At 47.6% G+C, this 18055-nt stretch overlaps 1 protein-coding gene across 2 annotated transcripts in view; it reads right to left on the bottom strand.

The window, feature by feature from the left end:
• Positions 1 to 18055, bottom strand: part of LOC137419508 (hemagglutinin/amebocyte aggregation factor-like) — a 54333-nt gene that overhangs the window by 4455 nt on the left and 31823 nt on the right. The window contains exons 1-3 of one of the 2 annotated variants that reach the window (XM_078769764.1): positions 4024 to 4188; positions 3852 to 3930; positions 2200 to 2394 (exon numbers count right to left, since the gene is read on the bottom strand). The exons of the other annotated variant lie outside the window; for it this stretch is intronic. Of the exons in view, the coding sequence (XP_078625890.1) occupies positions 2200 to 2394; positions 3852 to 3930; positions 4024 to 4078 (329 nt within the window). The 5' untranslated portion in view covers positions 4079 to 4188. Of the gene's footprint in view, positions 1 to 2199; positions 2395 to 3851; positions 3931 to 4023; positions 4189 to 18055 lie in introns of those variants that run through there. 2 annotated transcript variants of the gene reach the window in all.

Genomic DNA, 18055 nt, shown 5'->3' with positions numbered 1-18055 from the left:
TTCAGCACTCGAGAAATTGTTTTATACCTTTCCCCAGATCTATCCCTCCTCACAATTCTATCTGAGTTATACGGACATATCCTTGGACTTCATGGAAGAGTTTCTGCTCTGACGTGCACTGTAAGCTATGGGACCTTATATAGAAAGGTGTGTTTCTTTCTAAATCATGTCCAATCAATTGAATTGGCCACACATGGATCCAATCACATTAAAGACACATCTTGAGGATGATCAAAGGAGATTGCATGCACCTGAGCTCAATTTGGAGTGTCATTGCAAAGAGGTTGAATACTTATTGACTGAAGACATTTTAGTTTTTCATTTTTAATTATTTTGTGAAATTTTCAAAAAAAAAGCCACTTTCACATTCATCATGAGGTATTATGTGTAGATCAGTAACAAAAAAATCTCAATTCAAGCCATTTTAAATTCAGTCTGTAAAAAACAAAATGTGAAAAAGCCAAGGTGTATGAATACTTTCTGAAGGCAATGTAGGTGGATGAGTTGGTTAGGTGACAAGAACAAGCCATTTCCATTTTGGTTCATGTCTGGATTTAGGTCCAACCGATCATTGGGCTTTCTAGTTTAGTTACCGGACATGTTCCCAAAATATTTTCCTTGATTAATTCAACCTCCTCCCCCCAGTCCTCAACTCTCCATCCTCCACCACAAGTCCTCAACTCTCTCTTTTCACCACTACAAGTCCTAAACTCTCTCTCCACCACGACAAGTCCTCAACTCTCTCTCTCCACCACTACAAGTCCTAAACTCTCTCTCCACCACTACAAGTCCTCCCCTCTCCCTCCTCCACCACAAGTCCTCAACTCTCCCTCCTCCACCACAAGTCCTCAACTCTTCCTCCCCCACTACAAGTCCTCAACTCTCACTCCCCCACCACTGTTCCTCAACTCTCCCCCCCTCCCCCTCCACCACAAGTCCTCAACTCTCACTCCTCCACCACAAGTCCTCAACCCCCTCCCAACCCTAAACCCAGGGTGTCAATCCCCTCTCCACTTCAGATCTTTGAACCTCCTCGCCACCCCAAGTCCTCAACCCGCTTCCCCACCCCCTCCTTCTCGAACGCAACTCTGTGTCCTCCCGTTCCCCTTTCTTCCCATTCTTCACAGCAAGAGGGCATTCTTACATCATTGTATATTATTTCTTCATTAACCAAACATAGCTTTTGTGCAGCTATTTCACCCCAATTATGCTTCCCTCTTCCCGTGATCTCCCTTTCACTCTTACTTCTGCTCTGCTGTTGGTGTTTCCCGTTTTCCATTTGGTTCCTTCCATTCTGCTCTATCTCTTCCATGAGCCTCGACCTTGTGTACAAAAAAACTCAGCTTCGAGGTGTACACTCGATATCAACAATTCAATCGTAAGGCCATGTCCACATCAACATTGATCTCATCATAACATCAACTAGACCGACACTCGGTAGAGAGCATACCTCCACCAGGCTGATCCGTTTACGTTTTGTATCCCACAGAAAGGTCGGATCTGGATCCGGACTTGAACCAAAATCTAATCGGCTTGTTCTTTTCGCCGAACCAACTCATCCAACAAGTTTTGTCACAAGTCGTCCATAACTTTTTGAAATATCATGATTATATATATATTCGTTTTGACCCTGTCTCTCAATGGTGAAGAATCACTTGAAAAATACTCGAAAAAAATTCTTCACAAAATCTATTCAATTCGTCCTTTTCATGTCCCACTGATAGGCCGGATCTGGATTCGGACCTGAACCAAAATCGAATCAGCTTGTTCTTGTCACCAAACCAACTCGTTCCCCATGTTTAGTCATAACTTGTCCATAACTTTTTGAGATATCCTGCTAAGTATCGTTTTTGGCCCTGTCTCTCAATGTTGAAGAATTACTTAAAAAATTATTGTAGCCGGATCCGGATCTTCACCAAAATCTAATTATTTCGTCCTTGCCACATACACGACCTCTCAGCAAAATTTAGTCCGAATCCATCCACAACTTTTTGACATATCGTGTTTACAGACAAACAGACAGACAGACAGGGGTGAAAACATAACCTCCATCCACCTTTGGTGGCGGAGGAAACAATATGTCCGTATCAAACACCTGGAATGTAGCAACAAATGATCACATAATTCACTGTTTAAAATTTCCATTTCACCGTGCACATTCGCTAGTATCCTTATGAACAACTTCCAAAATCGATTTACCTTCTGTCTTCACGGCGGTTGTCATGGTAACTATGCAGGCCAGAAATAGCGGAGTTTTGGGGACATTTAAACACAATTGCTTCATCAAACCAATTCACATAATTTGTCATATGGCATAATGGCTGGGATTCTATTCCGAAGGTGGTTCTGCAATTTACATCCCACACACGGTCCTCTTTGGCGTTGCGATGATAACTGGAATAGAAAACATACAAGAAAGGTAATTATGGTGAGGCAGGTTTGTGTGAAATAGATGATGGAAATAACCATTTATAGCATTTTCATAAACCCTCAACAAAACACTTACTTTGGGATTACAATTGGCTGAACTATATTACTTACTCATACAAAGTCCGTCAAATATAACGGGTTGAAATAATTTTTCGACGGTGCAGCCTCGTGAGCGTGCCAAAGTCCGAAGCCTCGGCCTTGTGTAACGTGTGCTTATGTCTCTTTTGTTTGTTCCACATCATACGGACGTTAATGAACACTCGGTTTACTCTGCGCATGTTGCACATCATGTGCAGCGAATTTCACCTCCCTGCACCCTGTATTTATAGGTATTTCAAAAAACCTTTCTGTACACCGCCCTTGAGGCTCGGTTTGCAAGCCACCGTCTACAATTCCAATAGAAGAGATGTAATTACTCTTTTATGGAAAAAATTTTTCGAGTTTGTTTTATCCTCAAAAATAGACCATAGTGAATGCAGATTCGTGTTAAAAGATTGACCTTTAACGGGTGTTAAAGGTCAATGAAGGGGGGCAGATGGAGGGACAGGCATCTGCACAAACACACAAACTGACATTGTGTTTTATACGGTAGATTCTCCTTTTACAGTACTAATTATCCCCCCATTATTGTGGGGTCGGCCGGGGGAGGTATTTGGCCCAAGACTTTCAAGAACCGGCCGTATAGGCCTGATTATTGACTGAAGGTTATTTGGGCAGTCGTTTATGTTTTATCCAGGGTGCCAGTGATAACTCTCCTAATCATCGTAAAAAGACACTGTGGGATCTTTCATATCGACCAGTGAATGCTGAGGTAGACAAGACACCCAGCTGAATGTCCATCCAGGGAACTTTGTAATACAACATGCATCCCATCTACAAGTAAAGCACCAATCCGACAATTGTTGTTGTTGTTGTTGTTGTTGTTGTTGTATAGCCCCAGACAAGCCTGGTGTTTAACGGTTAGGGTGCCGGCTTGGGATCCTCGGATCCTGAGTTTGAATCCCGGTCGATTGTTGAATTAATGCCCGGAGGGTTGACTCATACTGTCATCCATCCGAGGTCGGAAAATTGAGTACCAGCTCACTGGTAATTGGGGCACTGCATCAGCGGCACAAACGCGCTTCAAGAAAAATAATGCAACCAGCAGCCACAGGCTGCATACGAAACAACAACAACAACAACAACAGTCCAAATATATTAAAGTTTATCAAAACAGGTATTGAGCAAAAAGTGTCTTTCAAAATCTAATAGCAAAATCAACCTCTGAAGATTATTTATGAGCATCAAAGGCCATTGATAAGAAAATGTTGATAACGACTTTGAAGAATGATTAATTGTCATAAAATATCGCAAGGGTCGACATCTATATAGAAGGAACTCTGTAATAACAACTTGTGTTATTATTCATGATTTAAAGTTACCTCTGGAGGTGACTGATCGTTTGATAAGGTGGACAATCATAGTTCATCACTCCATCCCAATCATTGATGCGAACAGATGCTAAAGAGGTTTAAGGGAAATGGAAATGAGAAATAAGAAATGTGATATGAAGATAAACAAGGATGTTTAATTTTTACCTGAAGAATCACTCACCTCCCATCGTCACCAGCAGCACCAGCCCGAATAGCAGAGCAATCATCCTTGTCATTTTCAGAAAGTGTGTGATGTCCTCCGACAGTGTTATTTATACTTGAGACTTATGGGGAAGTTTAATTGTTGAGTAACTTCTTGCAAGTGTAATCTTGGATCATGTTCATTATGAATGCAGAGAATTTGTGGCATTTTATCAATCTAGACACAGATTTGCAAAGGAAAGTGTCAAAATATCACGATTACAGCATGTCACTACTTGGTCACCACTTTTGCAACCGCATACCGCAACCGCTCCAATATGCTGATACTTGATATAGTTATGCAGTTCCCTTTACATTTTGCAAAGCATTTGAAGACCATAGAATTATAACCAGGCTGTCACTTTTTTTTTTTTTCCCCGTTTTTCACGTTTTTCACGTTTTTCAAAATATTTTTCGCGTTTTTCTCGAAATGACTAAAATGTGACTTAGCCTGGTTATAATTCTATAGTCTTCATTTCATGTCAGGTTATCCAGCTCGGCTGACCAAACATTTCTTTGTTGTTAAGTTATCTCAGATTGGCTGACCAAACTTATTTATTTCTTGTTAAGTTATCTCTGATCGGCTGACCAAACTTATTTATTTCTTGATAAGTTATCTCTGATCGGCTGACCAAACTTATTTCTTTCTTGTTAAGTTATCTCTGTTCGGCTGACCAAACTTATTTATTTCTTGATAAGTTATCTCTGATCAGCTTGCCAAACTTATTTATTTCTTGATAAGTTATCTCAGATCGGCTGACCAAACTTATTTATTTCTTGATAAGTTATCTCAGATCGGCTGACCAAACTTATTTATTTCTTGTTAAGTTATCTCTGATCGGCTGAACAAACTTATTTATTTCTTGATAAGTTATCTGTGATCGGCTTACCAAACTTATTTATTTATTAAGTTATCTCTTATCGGTCGAACAAACTTATTTAAAGTGAAGTTATCTCTGATTGGCTGACCAAACTTAATGTGGAGTTATATCTGATCGGCTTACCAAACTTATTTCAGATGAAGTTATCTCTGATCGGCTGACCAAACTGGTGAAGAAGGGTTAAATCCGCCATGGTGAAGGTTAATCTCTCAATGGTGAAGGTTAATATTCTCTTTCCTGCTTCTCATCCTGTCCTCCCTACATCCTGCATTCTCTCCTGTTCCTCTTCCTCCCTTCCCCTCTCCTGCAGGAAGAACTACATTGGTGAAACCGAGAGAAGACCGTGATTTATTCCGTAAACACTTGTGAGCGATTTTCATCGGGATCAATGAGTGCTTTTCATTCATTTGACCTTCCGTCTCCGCCAACTTTTCAATCCTTTCCCTAAATTCAAAGGCCCTCAGGAACAATATGGTCATCATTGACGATTCTGATCAATCACAACGAAAAATCACACCAACATACAGAAATTCTCATTGTTGGATCGAATATTTAGAGGACTATATTGTTTACCCCCTCTGTAAGATCAGAGCCATTTATTTATAAGAGACCGAGAACAGACAGGGATTAATGTTCAACTAGAACGGGCACTCGGTAGAGCGCATACCTTCGCCGCAGCTACTGTTCTGTACTTGGCATGGGAGTGTAGGGAACAGAACAGTGAACAGTTTGGTGCTGATTTCATGCAAATCGGATAAGAATTGACCGAGTTATGACAAAAAACGCACATTTTGCAAGGGCGTGACCCCCCTGACCTTTGACCCCCAACCGCTAACAAGGGTAATGTCTTCACTGGGTCATGTCGTATATCACAAGATCGGGCATTGAATTCTGAACATTTTGGCATTAGTTGCATGCCAATTGGATAAAAATTGACCGCGCTATGGTAAAAATACGATTTTGACCTTTTCGTGACCTTGACCTTGACCTTTGACCCGATTGCTCCCAAAATCTAATCAAATGTGTCCCGTATAATAACCAATCATCCCACCAAATGCAATTCGGTTGAATACTTTTTGAGTTATGCGAATAACATACACACACACACACACAGACATACAAATAAATACACAGCGATCAAAACATAACCTTCCGCTTTTGCGAAGGTAATAATGTCCTAATCTCTCAGACACATTATTTTCCGTCACGCCTCCGACATGGTCGGAGACAGGGAACATTAAAATGAGCTCCGACCGACTGACCAATGATTTGTCCATATATATTTTTGTGTACAAAATATTTCAAAAACCGTTGAACCTTTACCTTTCATGTTGTAGATATCGATTCCTCCCGACGTTACCTCAACCTAATTGGATTACAGCTGTGATTGGCTGAATTATGTTGCCACGTCAACCATCTCAGTAACTTGTGTTGTGTACGCAATATTTTTAAAAACCGTTCAAGATTTAGCTTTCATATCACACAGATCGACGCCTCATACCATCCAAAAGGTGGGGGACCGATTGTATCAGCTCCTTGTTTTTATTTACTTTTCAGTGCGTTGAAATTCACTTTATTTGTTGTAGATTATGGATTTATTAGATTTTTTAGGTGACCTCAAATTCCTTTTCATCTCTTGGAGTAAGACTTCAAACACAAAAATGATGCAACCAGTACAACTTTATTCGAAGAAGCTGATAAAAGTTATGATGAAACTTTCGCAAAAAAAAATTCAAATCACATTAATGTTTTCAGCAAGGATTGTGCAGAATTCATCATTGATTATATGCTGATTAGCATTTTGCAAAGAATAAATCACAGTGTGGGCAAAAACATCACGGTAAAAGATACAATTGTCCAAGAAACGGCAATTTTAAATATGTATCAATATTAGGACAAATCAGGACTTGGACGAAATTATTTCCTTGATAATAATTATGTATCCACACATTAAAATGTGATAAACGTTTGTGTTTCTTGGAATATTACATCTCAAATTCGAGAGCATTTTGAATGTCCCATGTATGTGTGTATGTATGTACGTGTGTGTGTATGTATGTATGTATGTATGTATGTATGTATGTGTGGATGTATGTATGTATAAAGGTGGGCACGATTCGGAAAATTTTAAGTCCGCTTACCGCTTATCCGCTCCGCCAGCCCGTGTAGTCCGATTCGCTTATCCGCTTCAGCGGCCGAAAATCTTAGTCCGCTTACCGCTTATCCGCTTATCCGCTTCGATTCGATTTTTTAAAAGCGCTTCGACGTTTTAAAAGCGATTTTTGACGTTTCTAAAGGGAATTTAATGCTTTTTAAGCCTAAATAGCCATTTCTAACTACTACAAAGACAAACAAAGCTTTTAAGATCAAAAATATACATTTTTATTTAAATAAAATTTATTCAAAATTTATTGAAATAAAGTTTTCCACTCGACTCTACTCTACGCTACAGTTAATTTAAATATAATTTTAATATATGCAAGTTACATTAAAGAAAAATCAATTTACCCGTCCTTTCTTTGACAAGAGAGTCTACTAGTCAACAGACTAGCAGTCTGTTGACTAGTCCTCGTCTTCCTCCTCCACCTCGTGGGCCTTCTTGAGGATTTGGAGGTTGCCCTTCATGAAGACGAGGGCCTCGAAGTTCGGTGCAGCCAGGGCCGACCTCTTAGGCCTGAGGATGTCCGACCCGTAGCTGAACACGCGCTCGACCGAGGCAGAGCTCGGGAGCGGCGTGTTCTGCCTGAGAAATAGAGTTACCCAAGCATCACGGAACTCGAGCGGGAAGAGATTGGGCGAGAGCCGAGTTGTTAGGGTTTCACTTATTATTCACTTAAATAAATATTCACAATTCTAGAGTAACGGCTCAGGCTAACAGCTGATTTGGCGAATCGCGATGCGCTTTAATTTTTCGGTAGTCCGCTTACGCTTATCCGCTTCGGTTTCCGGGGGTTGTTCCGATTCGCTTATCCGCTTCGAAAACGTTAGTCCGCTGCAGCGGATAAGCGGATAAGCGGACTTTCGAAGCGGACCGCCCACCTTTGATAATTAGCTCACAGTTATAACGGTGTTATGTGGGGGCAACAGCTGCTACTGGAAGTAAAACTATTATAAACCACAAGCACGTATTGTTGTGGAAAACCAATCAGGTCCGCACAACTTTAGTCCAATGGTTGGTTTAATTGCATTTAGATCATCACATCATTCCTGTAAAGTAGAAATACACAATAAGTATATGATGCGACATCTCATGGGTACAGTCATATCATTCAATGCAAGCAAGCCCGATATCTATACAGGCGTACCGTTAGCGAGGCTACCGATGTAACATGTCACAAGGGAGAAGTCTCGGAGCACCGTCGCAGCAGCGGGTCTTATAGTCACGCCCCAGCGGTGACAACGAGCAGCGAGCATCACCCCGGGTTCAGTACGAATACGATTTCACTACATTCTCCCCCTGTCAGAATTATACGGCCGCGTGGCTAAAAGCGAGTGAGCGTCAGCACGAATAGGGTGCGGAGTATCAGTCGTCCCAACCGTATCGGGCCGGGCGGCGAATTTCTCTGCCAGCACGCGTCCGAAATTCCCCGGGTACGGCATCACGTATCCCTGTGTCCCCGGCGTCAGAGGCGCCAACAGGGTCGGGTGACGAAGGGGGTAACTTCAAGTCTTCGGGCCCGGGTAGTCTCGACGAGGGGAGGGTCAGTGGACTGTCGGTGATGGGAGCGTCGGGAGAGGCCATAGTCTCATAGATGGGTTCGATCGGTTCGTCCGATTCCCTACTTAGGTCGTCGACCCCGCAAGGGGCAAGGTGACGAACGGAGACAGTAGTCTCACGGCCATCAGACGTCATCACACGAGCATGCTCAGGATTAGCCTGGAGAATCTGCACTTTGTCCACTAGGGGGTCGTACTTGCTCGCGCGAACCGCCCGTTTAAGGTAGGCCGGCCCGGGCCCAGCGAGCCAGCTGGGCAAAGACCGTATACACCCCGAGCTCCTGGGGTGGTGGAAAAGTCGCTCGTGGGGAGTTTGGTTGGTTGCCATACTCAGGAGAGCCCTGATCGAGTTCAACGCCGTAGGTAGCGACCAAGCCCATTTATCGAGGCCCCGGCCGAGGGTCCGGAGGTGGAGCATGACGGCCCTCCAGATAATCCCGTTGAAGCGTTCGATCTGCCCATTAGCCTGAGGTCTGTACGGCGTGGTGTAACTAGACGCAATGTTATTTTGGAGCAGATAGCCGCGCACCTCCTGAGACAAGAAGACCGCACCCCGGTCGGTATGGACATAGGCCGGGTAACCGAACATTGAGAACAGGTTCTGTAAGCATCGCATCACCGTGGCAGCAGTCATGTCCGCGCACGTATAAGCAAAGGGGAATCGCGAGTACTCATCAACGATAGTGAGCAGATAGCGAGAGCCGCTCGACACCGGCAATGGCCCCTTGAAATCCATCGCCAAGCGTTCCCACGGGCGGGTAGCCTTCACCAGAGTCCCCATGGGAGGGTTATAGAAACGCGGTTTGATTTCCGCGCAGATAGCGCAGTCGCGACAGATACGGCGGATATCGTCAATCGAGTAAGGGAGATTCCCACTCCGCACGAAATGAGCGAAACGCGTGACGCCGGGATGGCCCGCAGTGGCATGCAGCACCCGCAGGCCCTCCAAAGAGGTGATACCAGCACATGTAGCCGGTCGTGATAAGGCATTGGCGGCCTGGTTATCCTTCCCCGGGCGATATTTGATGGTGTAACAGAAGTCGGCGAGTTCGATACGCCAGCGAGTGATTTTCTCGTTCTTAATGCGCTGGGCGTGTAAGGTGTCGTACATGAACGCAACGCTTTGCTGGTCCGTGATGATTTGGAAGCTCCGCCCGAGTAGGTACGGGCGCCATCGCTGAATAGACTCGACGATCGCATACGCTTCCTTTTCAACGGACGAGTGCCTCCGCTCAGCGGTGGTAAGAGTCCGTGAAAAGAAAGCCACGGGACGTCCCCCTTGGGAGAGGGTCGCCGCGATGGCCTGATCCGAGGCGTCACTTTCGAGGACGAACGAACCGCTCTCGTCGATGGTCGCCACGGCGGCTCGGGCGATGTCGGTCTTAAGGCCTTCAAAGGCCGTCAATGCGGCCGAACTCAGGGGAAAGGTGTCGCAGGCCACAAGGGGGCGAAGTTTCGCGGAGAAACTTTGCACCCATTTGGAGTAATGGGCGAACAGCCCAAGGGCGCGCTTCAGAGACGCCCGATCGCAGGGAGGGGCCATGTCGAGCAAAGGTCGCAGACGCTCCTTATCCGGAGCGACAGAGCCATGGGTCACGGTGTACCCCAGAAGATCTATCGTGCGTAGGGAGTATCGGCACTTAGCCTCGTTCATAGTTAAGTGATACCGCTGCGCGACCTCAAGGAAGCGCTTCAGATTAGCATCATGGTGCCCTTGGTCATATCCACAAATCGTAAGATTATCGAGGTAGACGAAAACATCGGTTAGGTGCTCCCGCGCAACGAGGTCATCCATGGCTCTCTGGAAACAAGCGACCCCGTTCGTTACCCCAAAAGGCAATCGCGTAAATTGGTACAACCGCTGCCCCGACTCGAAAGCGGTATAGATACGATCCGCCCTAGAGATAGGGATCTGGTGGTACGCACTACGGAGATCGAGAGTGCTATAGACCGAATACTGGGACACCTGTTGCACTAGCGCGTCCATCCCCGGAAGGGGGTAGGCATCCAGCTGTGTAAAACGGTTAATCGTTTGGGAATAGTCGATTACCATGCGTCTGCGATGGGCCTCGCTGCGCACCACCAAGACCTGCGCGCGCCACGGCGACCTACTAGGCTCTATGATGCCGTCTTTCAAGAGCTGAGCCGTTTCGTCCGCAATGAATTGCATGTCAGCGCGAGAGTAGCGTCGTGATTTTACCGCGACAGGGGTGCAGTCGGAGGTTAGATTGGGGAACAGCGAAAGCGGCTGGACGTCCATTTGCGCTAGGGCGCACACCGCTCGCGCGTCGTCCTCCCCCACAACAAGAGTGTCAGGCCCACCAAACTCCATTACCAGACGTCCATGCAGCTTAAGAAAATCGTGTCCTAACAGAATATCAGCACATAATGCGGGTAAAACCATAAGGTGTACATCAGGGAAAACCCGTCCCTTTAGCACGAGTTTTAATCGGCATTCCCCCTTCGTGCTGAGCCGAAGCCCCTGGGAAGCCATGAAGATCCGTCTCGTAGATCGCCAGATCCGCCATCCATGCCTGAGCACAAGTCGCTGGTCGATAAAACTATCCGTAGATCCTGTATCCACCAAGGCCCGAACACAATGGCCTTCAACCATAAGGGGAATAAGGGCTTGAGCCAGGCCAGACGAGGACTGAGCCCCCCGAATGGGTCGGACCAGCCTCGCGGGTGGATCCTACGCCAGCAGCAGTTTTGCGGTCGTGGCCGGAGTCTGCGTTGCCCATGGGGAATCCATTATCGTCATCAGAGGGCTTTCCCCAGCATTCCGGTGTTTCGCGATTCAAAATCTGACAATTCTGACGAGAAAAGGCCTCCGTAGTATTTGACATCGCCTTTTGACACTTTTGGCAGAAAAAGGCTTCCGTAGTATCCGAAATCGCCTTTTGACATTTTTGGCTGGAAAAGGCTTCCGTAGTATTCGAAATCGCCTTATGACATTTTTGGCCGCTTTGACAAAAGGCCTCCGTAGTATTTGAAAGCTCCCTTAACTCCTTTGTCGGGGCGTGGGCCGCTGTTAGTTCGTGGACGACGCGAGGAGTCGGGGCTTGGCGAGGTTTCAAAGCCCCTTGCGTGGCCCGGAGTTTGGCCAAGGACACGGCCTTTGTGCCCGATGGAGAAGGAGACGGTGGTGGCTGTCCGGTGACGCCCGCCAAGGACGTCTGAGCGTCCAGGGGCCCGCAGAGAGGGGCCCTCCCCTTCGAAGTCGGGTAAGGCGCCGGGTGTCGGGCTTGGCTTGCGGGCTCCGCTATTAGCCCATTCAAGGTCGCTGCGCCCGCGCGTCCGCGACTGCGCGAGTCAATGTGCCGCGAGCCGCGTGCCATTTTCCTGCACACTTTTGCGTAATGTCCCTTTAGCGAGCACAAATGGCATATAGCGTCACGTGCCGGACACACGACTCGGGCATGACGAGGCCCTCCACAGAAAAAACATGCGGCCCCGCGCAAGGCCTTGGGTCTGCTGGTCATAACGGCAGCCGTTAGGGTTGGGTCATCCTCCGGAGCATCCCGGAGTTCAGCGAGCGGATCCGCGTCCTCGGCGGTGGAGCTCTCCGGCCGGGCGTGTAGTGTGGTGCCCGCCAGAAGGCGCGTGCGGTCGTAGGTGTGCGATTGCATCCGCGCTTCGGTGTATACGGTCGCTTGCTCGAGTGCCGTAGCGAAGGTCAGGTCGGTCTTCTCCAAGAGTTTGAGCCTTAGTTCCTGGGAGGAGACCCCAGCGATGAAGGCATCTAAAAGACGATCATCCTGAGCCTGCGCGGGTGTCCGTGGCTCCCTGACGCTGTCCAGCAAAAGCTGCCGGAGCTCCTGGGCATAGTGGTCCATCGCCTCGTTGGGTTGCTGCCGCCGCGTTTGCAACAAATAGCGTGCGTACACCGGGCTTTTCTCCTTTATGTATAGCCGTTTAAGCTCGGCGATGGAGAGGTCGTACGTCGCGCATTGAGCGATGGCGTTGTACACCCGGTAGTCGATTTTTGCGTGGAGTGTGGCTAGCTTCGCGGCAGCCGTAGGTTCAGTCTCAGGCTCATCAAATAGATTCTGCAGTTGTCGGAGCCAGTGCTTCAGCTGCAAGCCTCCATCCGCGGCTTGCGGATCGGCGCTGAAGATGGACACCGTCAGCGTCTTGTTGCCAGCCATGGATCTTAAATGCAATTAAGTGTTGTGGAAAACCAATCAGGTCCGCACAACTTTAGTCCAATGGTTGGTTTAATTGCATTTAGATCATCACATCATTCCTGTAAAGTAGAAATACACAATAAGTATATGATGCGACATCTCATGGGTCCAGTCATATCATTCAATGCAAGCAAGCCCGATATCTATACAGGCGTACCGTTAGCGAGGCTACCGATGTAACATGTCACAAGGGAGAAGTCTCGGAGCACCGTCGCAGCAGCGGGTCTTATAGTCACGCCCCAGCGGTGACAACGAGCAGCGAGCATCACCCCGGGTTCAGTACGAATATGATTTCACTACACGTATGATTAGCTTTTTAAACAGTCGCTAATGCTCTTTATAACACTAAATGAAGAAATTTGGAGGAATCCCAACATCCATGAAGTAAGGTTTACTTACAGAACTGAGCGAAAATCTTCGGTACTCTATATACCCCACAAATGTTGGGTTAATAACATCGCCCTTTCTGGCACTACTGTGGCGTTTTTCGTAGCGAACTTTTGAAACTCGATCCTGCTGTTTAACACGAAACTAAGAGGGAGAAGCCCGGGTTGTGCTCATTTACCAAGCAGCTAGCTAGCACTTGCCAAGCCAGCCGTTCCTTAACGGTTTTGAATGGAGTGCTTGCTCGAATGCTTAAACCACTTGGCGATCTCTCCACAAGAAACTTGGTAAATGAACACACACCCAATGTTCTTTACACCACACCATAGATTGACTGTAATCTATATACCCCAAAGAGGAACGACCCTTCCTGCCCCTCCCGTAGTGAGCGGGAGTACTCGTGTATCAAAAGTTCAGCAAAATTAGTTCCAGATCCAGATGACTGGTAATAGGGGACAAAGCATAAGCAGCACAGTCGCTCCCCCAGGAATTGATGCAGCCAAGCCGACTAATATAATTTTTAAGAGATTCTTCACAAACGAGAGAGAGATTGGACCAACAAAGATGCATTGCATGATATCTCAAAACGTTATGAACGGATTTGGATAAAACATGGTGGACCAGTTTGGTGTGCGATAAGGACGAATTGATTCGATTTTGGTGAAGATGTGATACGGATTAGAGAGTGTTTTTTATATAGGGCCAAAAACGATATAACACGATATTTCAAAACGTGGACGGAATTAAAATTAGGTTGATAAGTTGGTTTGGCGACAAGATCAAGCCAATTGCATTTTGATTCAGGTCCGGATGGATCCGACCTATCAGTGGGATACAAAACGTTAACTGTTCATCCTGGCGGATGTATGTGTTCCACCGAGTGCCGTTTTCGTTACCCTCGCCAGAGGAGAGGGTATTGCATTTGAGTCCGTTTCTTTGTTTGTTTGTCTGTGTGTTTGTCCGCACAGAATAAATATGCTTTTCTCTGCAACCGTTGGTCCGATTGACAGGAAATTTTCACCAGAAGGGCACCTCCCCTTGTCGAATATTTAAATGCTAATTATGACGTCTTAGGTCACTTGGTACGGGCGCCATCTTGGAAGAAAAAAAACGAAAACAATTGCACCTCTATATCTCCGAAAGCGCTGCATAGGAAAAATTTATACATGGCTCATTGTAAAGAACTCTCCATGGGGAATAACATATGTTGATGATGATGTCATAGGTGCCTCCATTTTTACGTCATAATTCGACAAGTACAAAACTTCATCCAATCAAGATGAAATTTATTGAGCATCTATGGATAATTTGGTGGAGAAAAACAAAATAATGTTGTCATCGGTCACGTGGTTCGGCCGCCATATTTGTTTTAACACAAAAGCCTTCAGCTTTCAAAAAAACAAAATAAAAGTTTTTTAAACAAAAGCTTTTAGGATCATTGCAATCTCCTGCGATGAAGCTGATTCTGAGGACCTTTCACTCTCTCACCACAGGCAGGTTGGTGGTCTTTCTGTCTTCTACCGACTCCTCTCTGGCCTAGCTCTCCCAGCTCTATCTGTGCTCTGTCCCCCAAATATTCCTGCAGGACGCACAAGAACTGCCAGCAACCCTCTTCTGGTGAAACTGCCAAAATCAAGACTCTCTGCTCACCTTCACTCTTTCATTCCTCTTTTTTCCCGCCTCTGGAACAAACTCCCTCACTCTCTTCCATTCCACTCCTCCCTCCAGGTCTTTAAAACAGCTGTTCACCAACACCTCTTATCTCCCCCCATCCAAAACCTTGATCTTTTCTAACCCCGTTAATACACTCCAAATCCAAGTCTTTCAATCTCCGACTTCATTCCTGAAATTCCTTGTAGTGTCAATTTGTTTTGTACCCCTTCCCTCCCCCACCCCCCCCCCCCCCCAAGCCCTTCCTTTCGGACAGATCTCCCGATGTCCCAGTTCTCTACTGCTGTGCTTGTGTGCTTCCCTCTCTCTCCCCATCTTGTCTCCCCCTCACTTTATTGTTTTATGTGTCCGTTTATGTTTTTTGTTTTCATGTGCCCGCCCTTAAACTAACCTCGATCTTGTATACAAGAAAAAAGCCTTCAAAACCACCAAAACCCCTTTCTCTCCGAAACGGCTAAACAGATTGAGGCAAAAAATTACATGCATGATCGAATACCCATGACAAACAAAAAGTTCCGTGACCATGACGTCATAGGTCACATGATTTGGTGGCTATGATTTTTTAAAATAATAAAACTTTAAAATGCCACTCCTCCAGAATGGCTGAACAGATCTAATGGAAACGTCACACATATGTTCCCCATGCCTTGCATATACCATGCTGCTCTTGAATAATTCATGCATCACATGGTTTGGCGGCCATATTGGATTGAACGAAAATCTTTAAAATATATATCTCTTGAACCGCTTCATTGATCGATGTGAAACTTCAACGTAATGTCGTAGTCGCAGAGCAGAACAGGTGTTTAAAATTCAATATGATTGGTCTTAGGGTCTGGCAGCCAGAAGTTGTTATTATTTGAAGAAACTCTACTGTAGCGACCCATGGGTCCCCCAAGCAGGACCAGCATCAGAATCTCCTTGCTCCAGCCGGTGACGTCACCGGCGGGGATCCGCGGCGCCAGAGTGGCTGGTCACGTGACCACCAAAGCGTGCCGCACGTGCGGGTATAATCAGCTACACCTGTCGATCACGTGACCACCGAAGCACGCCTCGCATGAGAGGCATGGCTTTCGGTTTCGGTTTCGGTTTCTGGTTGTGCTTTATAATGCAGCCCGATAAACGGGCTTTTCAGTGTTCCCGAGTTGGTTTTACGAATAAACATCTTCTCGGACGAGTTTGTGCCTTGCCATCCTTTTATCCGTATTCTGCTGGAGTCCGGACTCCTTCACTGGTGACCCCGAATTTGAACACGCAACCCCGACTGCCCCCGCACGGATGCGGGGGCTGTGAACGGACACGGCAAGCACGCCCTAGCCAGGGAAGCCACCTAAGCTGGTGACGCCGGCTTCTCCCGCACGGCTTCGGGCGCAGTTTCGAATGCGGTTTCGAAATGCCGGAGTTTCGGAAACAACGACGGCCATGACTATGAGGTTCACGCACCGCGCTCGGCTCCTCCTCTACGACCGGAGGGGCGAAGCTATTCTAAGACCCTCCGAAGGCACGGCTGCTTCGTCACCTTCGCGCGCACTGACGTTGGCAGAACGGCTGCTTCGTCACCTTCGACTCCTCTCTGGCCTCTCTCTGGCGTCACCTTCGACTCCCCGTCCGACCACCTCGCGCACCTACAACTACAACCGCAACTACTTCTCCGACCCTGCAACCTCGGGAGGCCCGCGAGGAACCTCGGCAGCCTCCCCCGAGGCCTGGACCAGCCCCTCGGTTGGCTCACCCGCTTTTCGTGTGCACTGCTCGAGCCTTCTCGGCACTGCCCCCGCGCACTGCAACCTCGGGAGGCCCGCGAGGAACCTCGGCAGCCTCCCCCGAGGGCTTGCCCGGCCCCTCGGCCACCCCCCGTCCACTGCATCCCCCGAGGCCTTGACCAGCCCCGCATCCTCGGGAGGCCCGCGAGGAACCTCGGCAGCCTCCCCCGAGGCCTTGACCAGCCCCTCGGTTGGCTCACCCGCTTTTCGCGTGCACCGCTCGAGCCTTCTCGGCACTGCACCCGCGAACTGCAACCTCGGGAGGCCCGCGAGGAACCTCGGCAGCCTCCCCCGAGGCCTTGCCCGGCCCCTCGGCCGCCCCCCCCGTCCTGCACCCCCCGTCCGACCACCCGCCACCACACCGGACCCCCCCCCTGCCTGCACCCCCCGTCCGACCACCCGCCACCACACCGGACCCCCCCCCCCCCCCCACGACTGGCCAGGGGTCGTTTCGGTCGGGTCATCCGGACCCCCCTCAGGTTGACCTCCCTGGACCAAGTCCATTCTGGGGGGGAGGCGTGTGTAGCGACCCATGGGTCCCCCAAGCAGGACCAGCATCAGAATCTCCTTGCTCCAGCCAGTGACGTCACCGGCGGGGATCCGCGGCGCCAGAGTGGCTGGTCACGTGACCACCAAAGCGTGCCGCGCGTGCGGGTATAATCAGCTACACCTGTCGATCACGTGACCACCGAAGCACGCCTCGCTTGAGAGGCGTGGCTTTCGGTTTCGGTTTCTGGTTGTGCTTTATAATGCAGCCCGATAAACGGGCTTTTCAGTGTTCACGAGTTGGTTTTACGAATAAACATCTTCTCGGACGAGTTTGTGCCTTGCCATCCTTTTATCCGTATTCTACTGGAGTCCGGACTCCTTCACTACTATATTATCTTCTCCAGCCATGTGAGTTTTCAATATATCTATTAATTTTGGCCTGTTTGAAGTGGTGGTGGTTCGTGTGCAGCCACCCGGCTGCTGGTAGCATCATTTATGTGGGCGCATCTGCCGCTGATGCAATGCTTCTCTATAACCAGTTATCTGGTACTCATTTTGTCGACCTCGGGGGATGACAGGCTGAGTCAACCCCACCTGGCGTTAAATCAACGGGATTCTACGGCCCTACGGGCAATCTTGTTGTAGGCATGTAACACGTTCTTCTGATGCATAACTTTATTTGCGTAGTGTATAAGCAACTTACAGTTCCCTCAATCAATCCCGAAAATAAAATGAAAAAACCCGGGTTACATGCATGAAGCAAAAACATGCCCAAAAACATCAAGTTACTAATTCAATAAACCCAACTGCACTGGACCACTGGTAAACGTGGGGACATGAATACGGTACTTTTAAGGATGGGGATGTGTAATACCCTCTCCTACCTGGAGATGGCGCTACATGATACACATTTACCTAGA

Source organism: Myxine glutinosa, chromosome 1 (assembly GCF_964187855.1).
Source record: "Myxine glutinosa chromosome 1, kmMyxGlut1.1, whole genome shotgun sequence".
Taxonomy (NCBI): domain Eukaryota; kingdom Metazoa; phylum Chordata; class Myxini; order Myxiniformes; family Myxinidae; genus Myxine; species Myxine glutinosa.
This window is presented reverse-complemented; position numbering and strand designations above follow the sequence as displayed.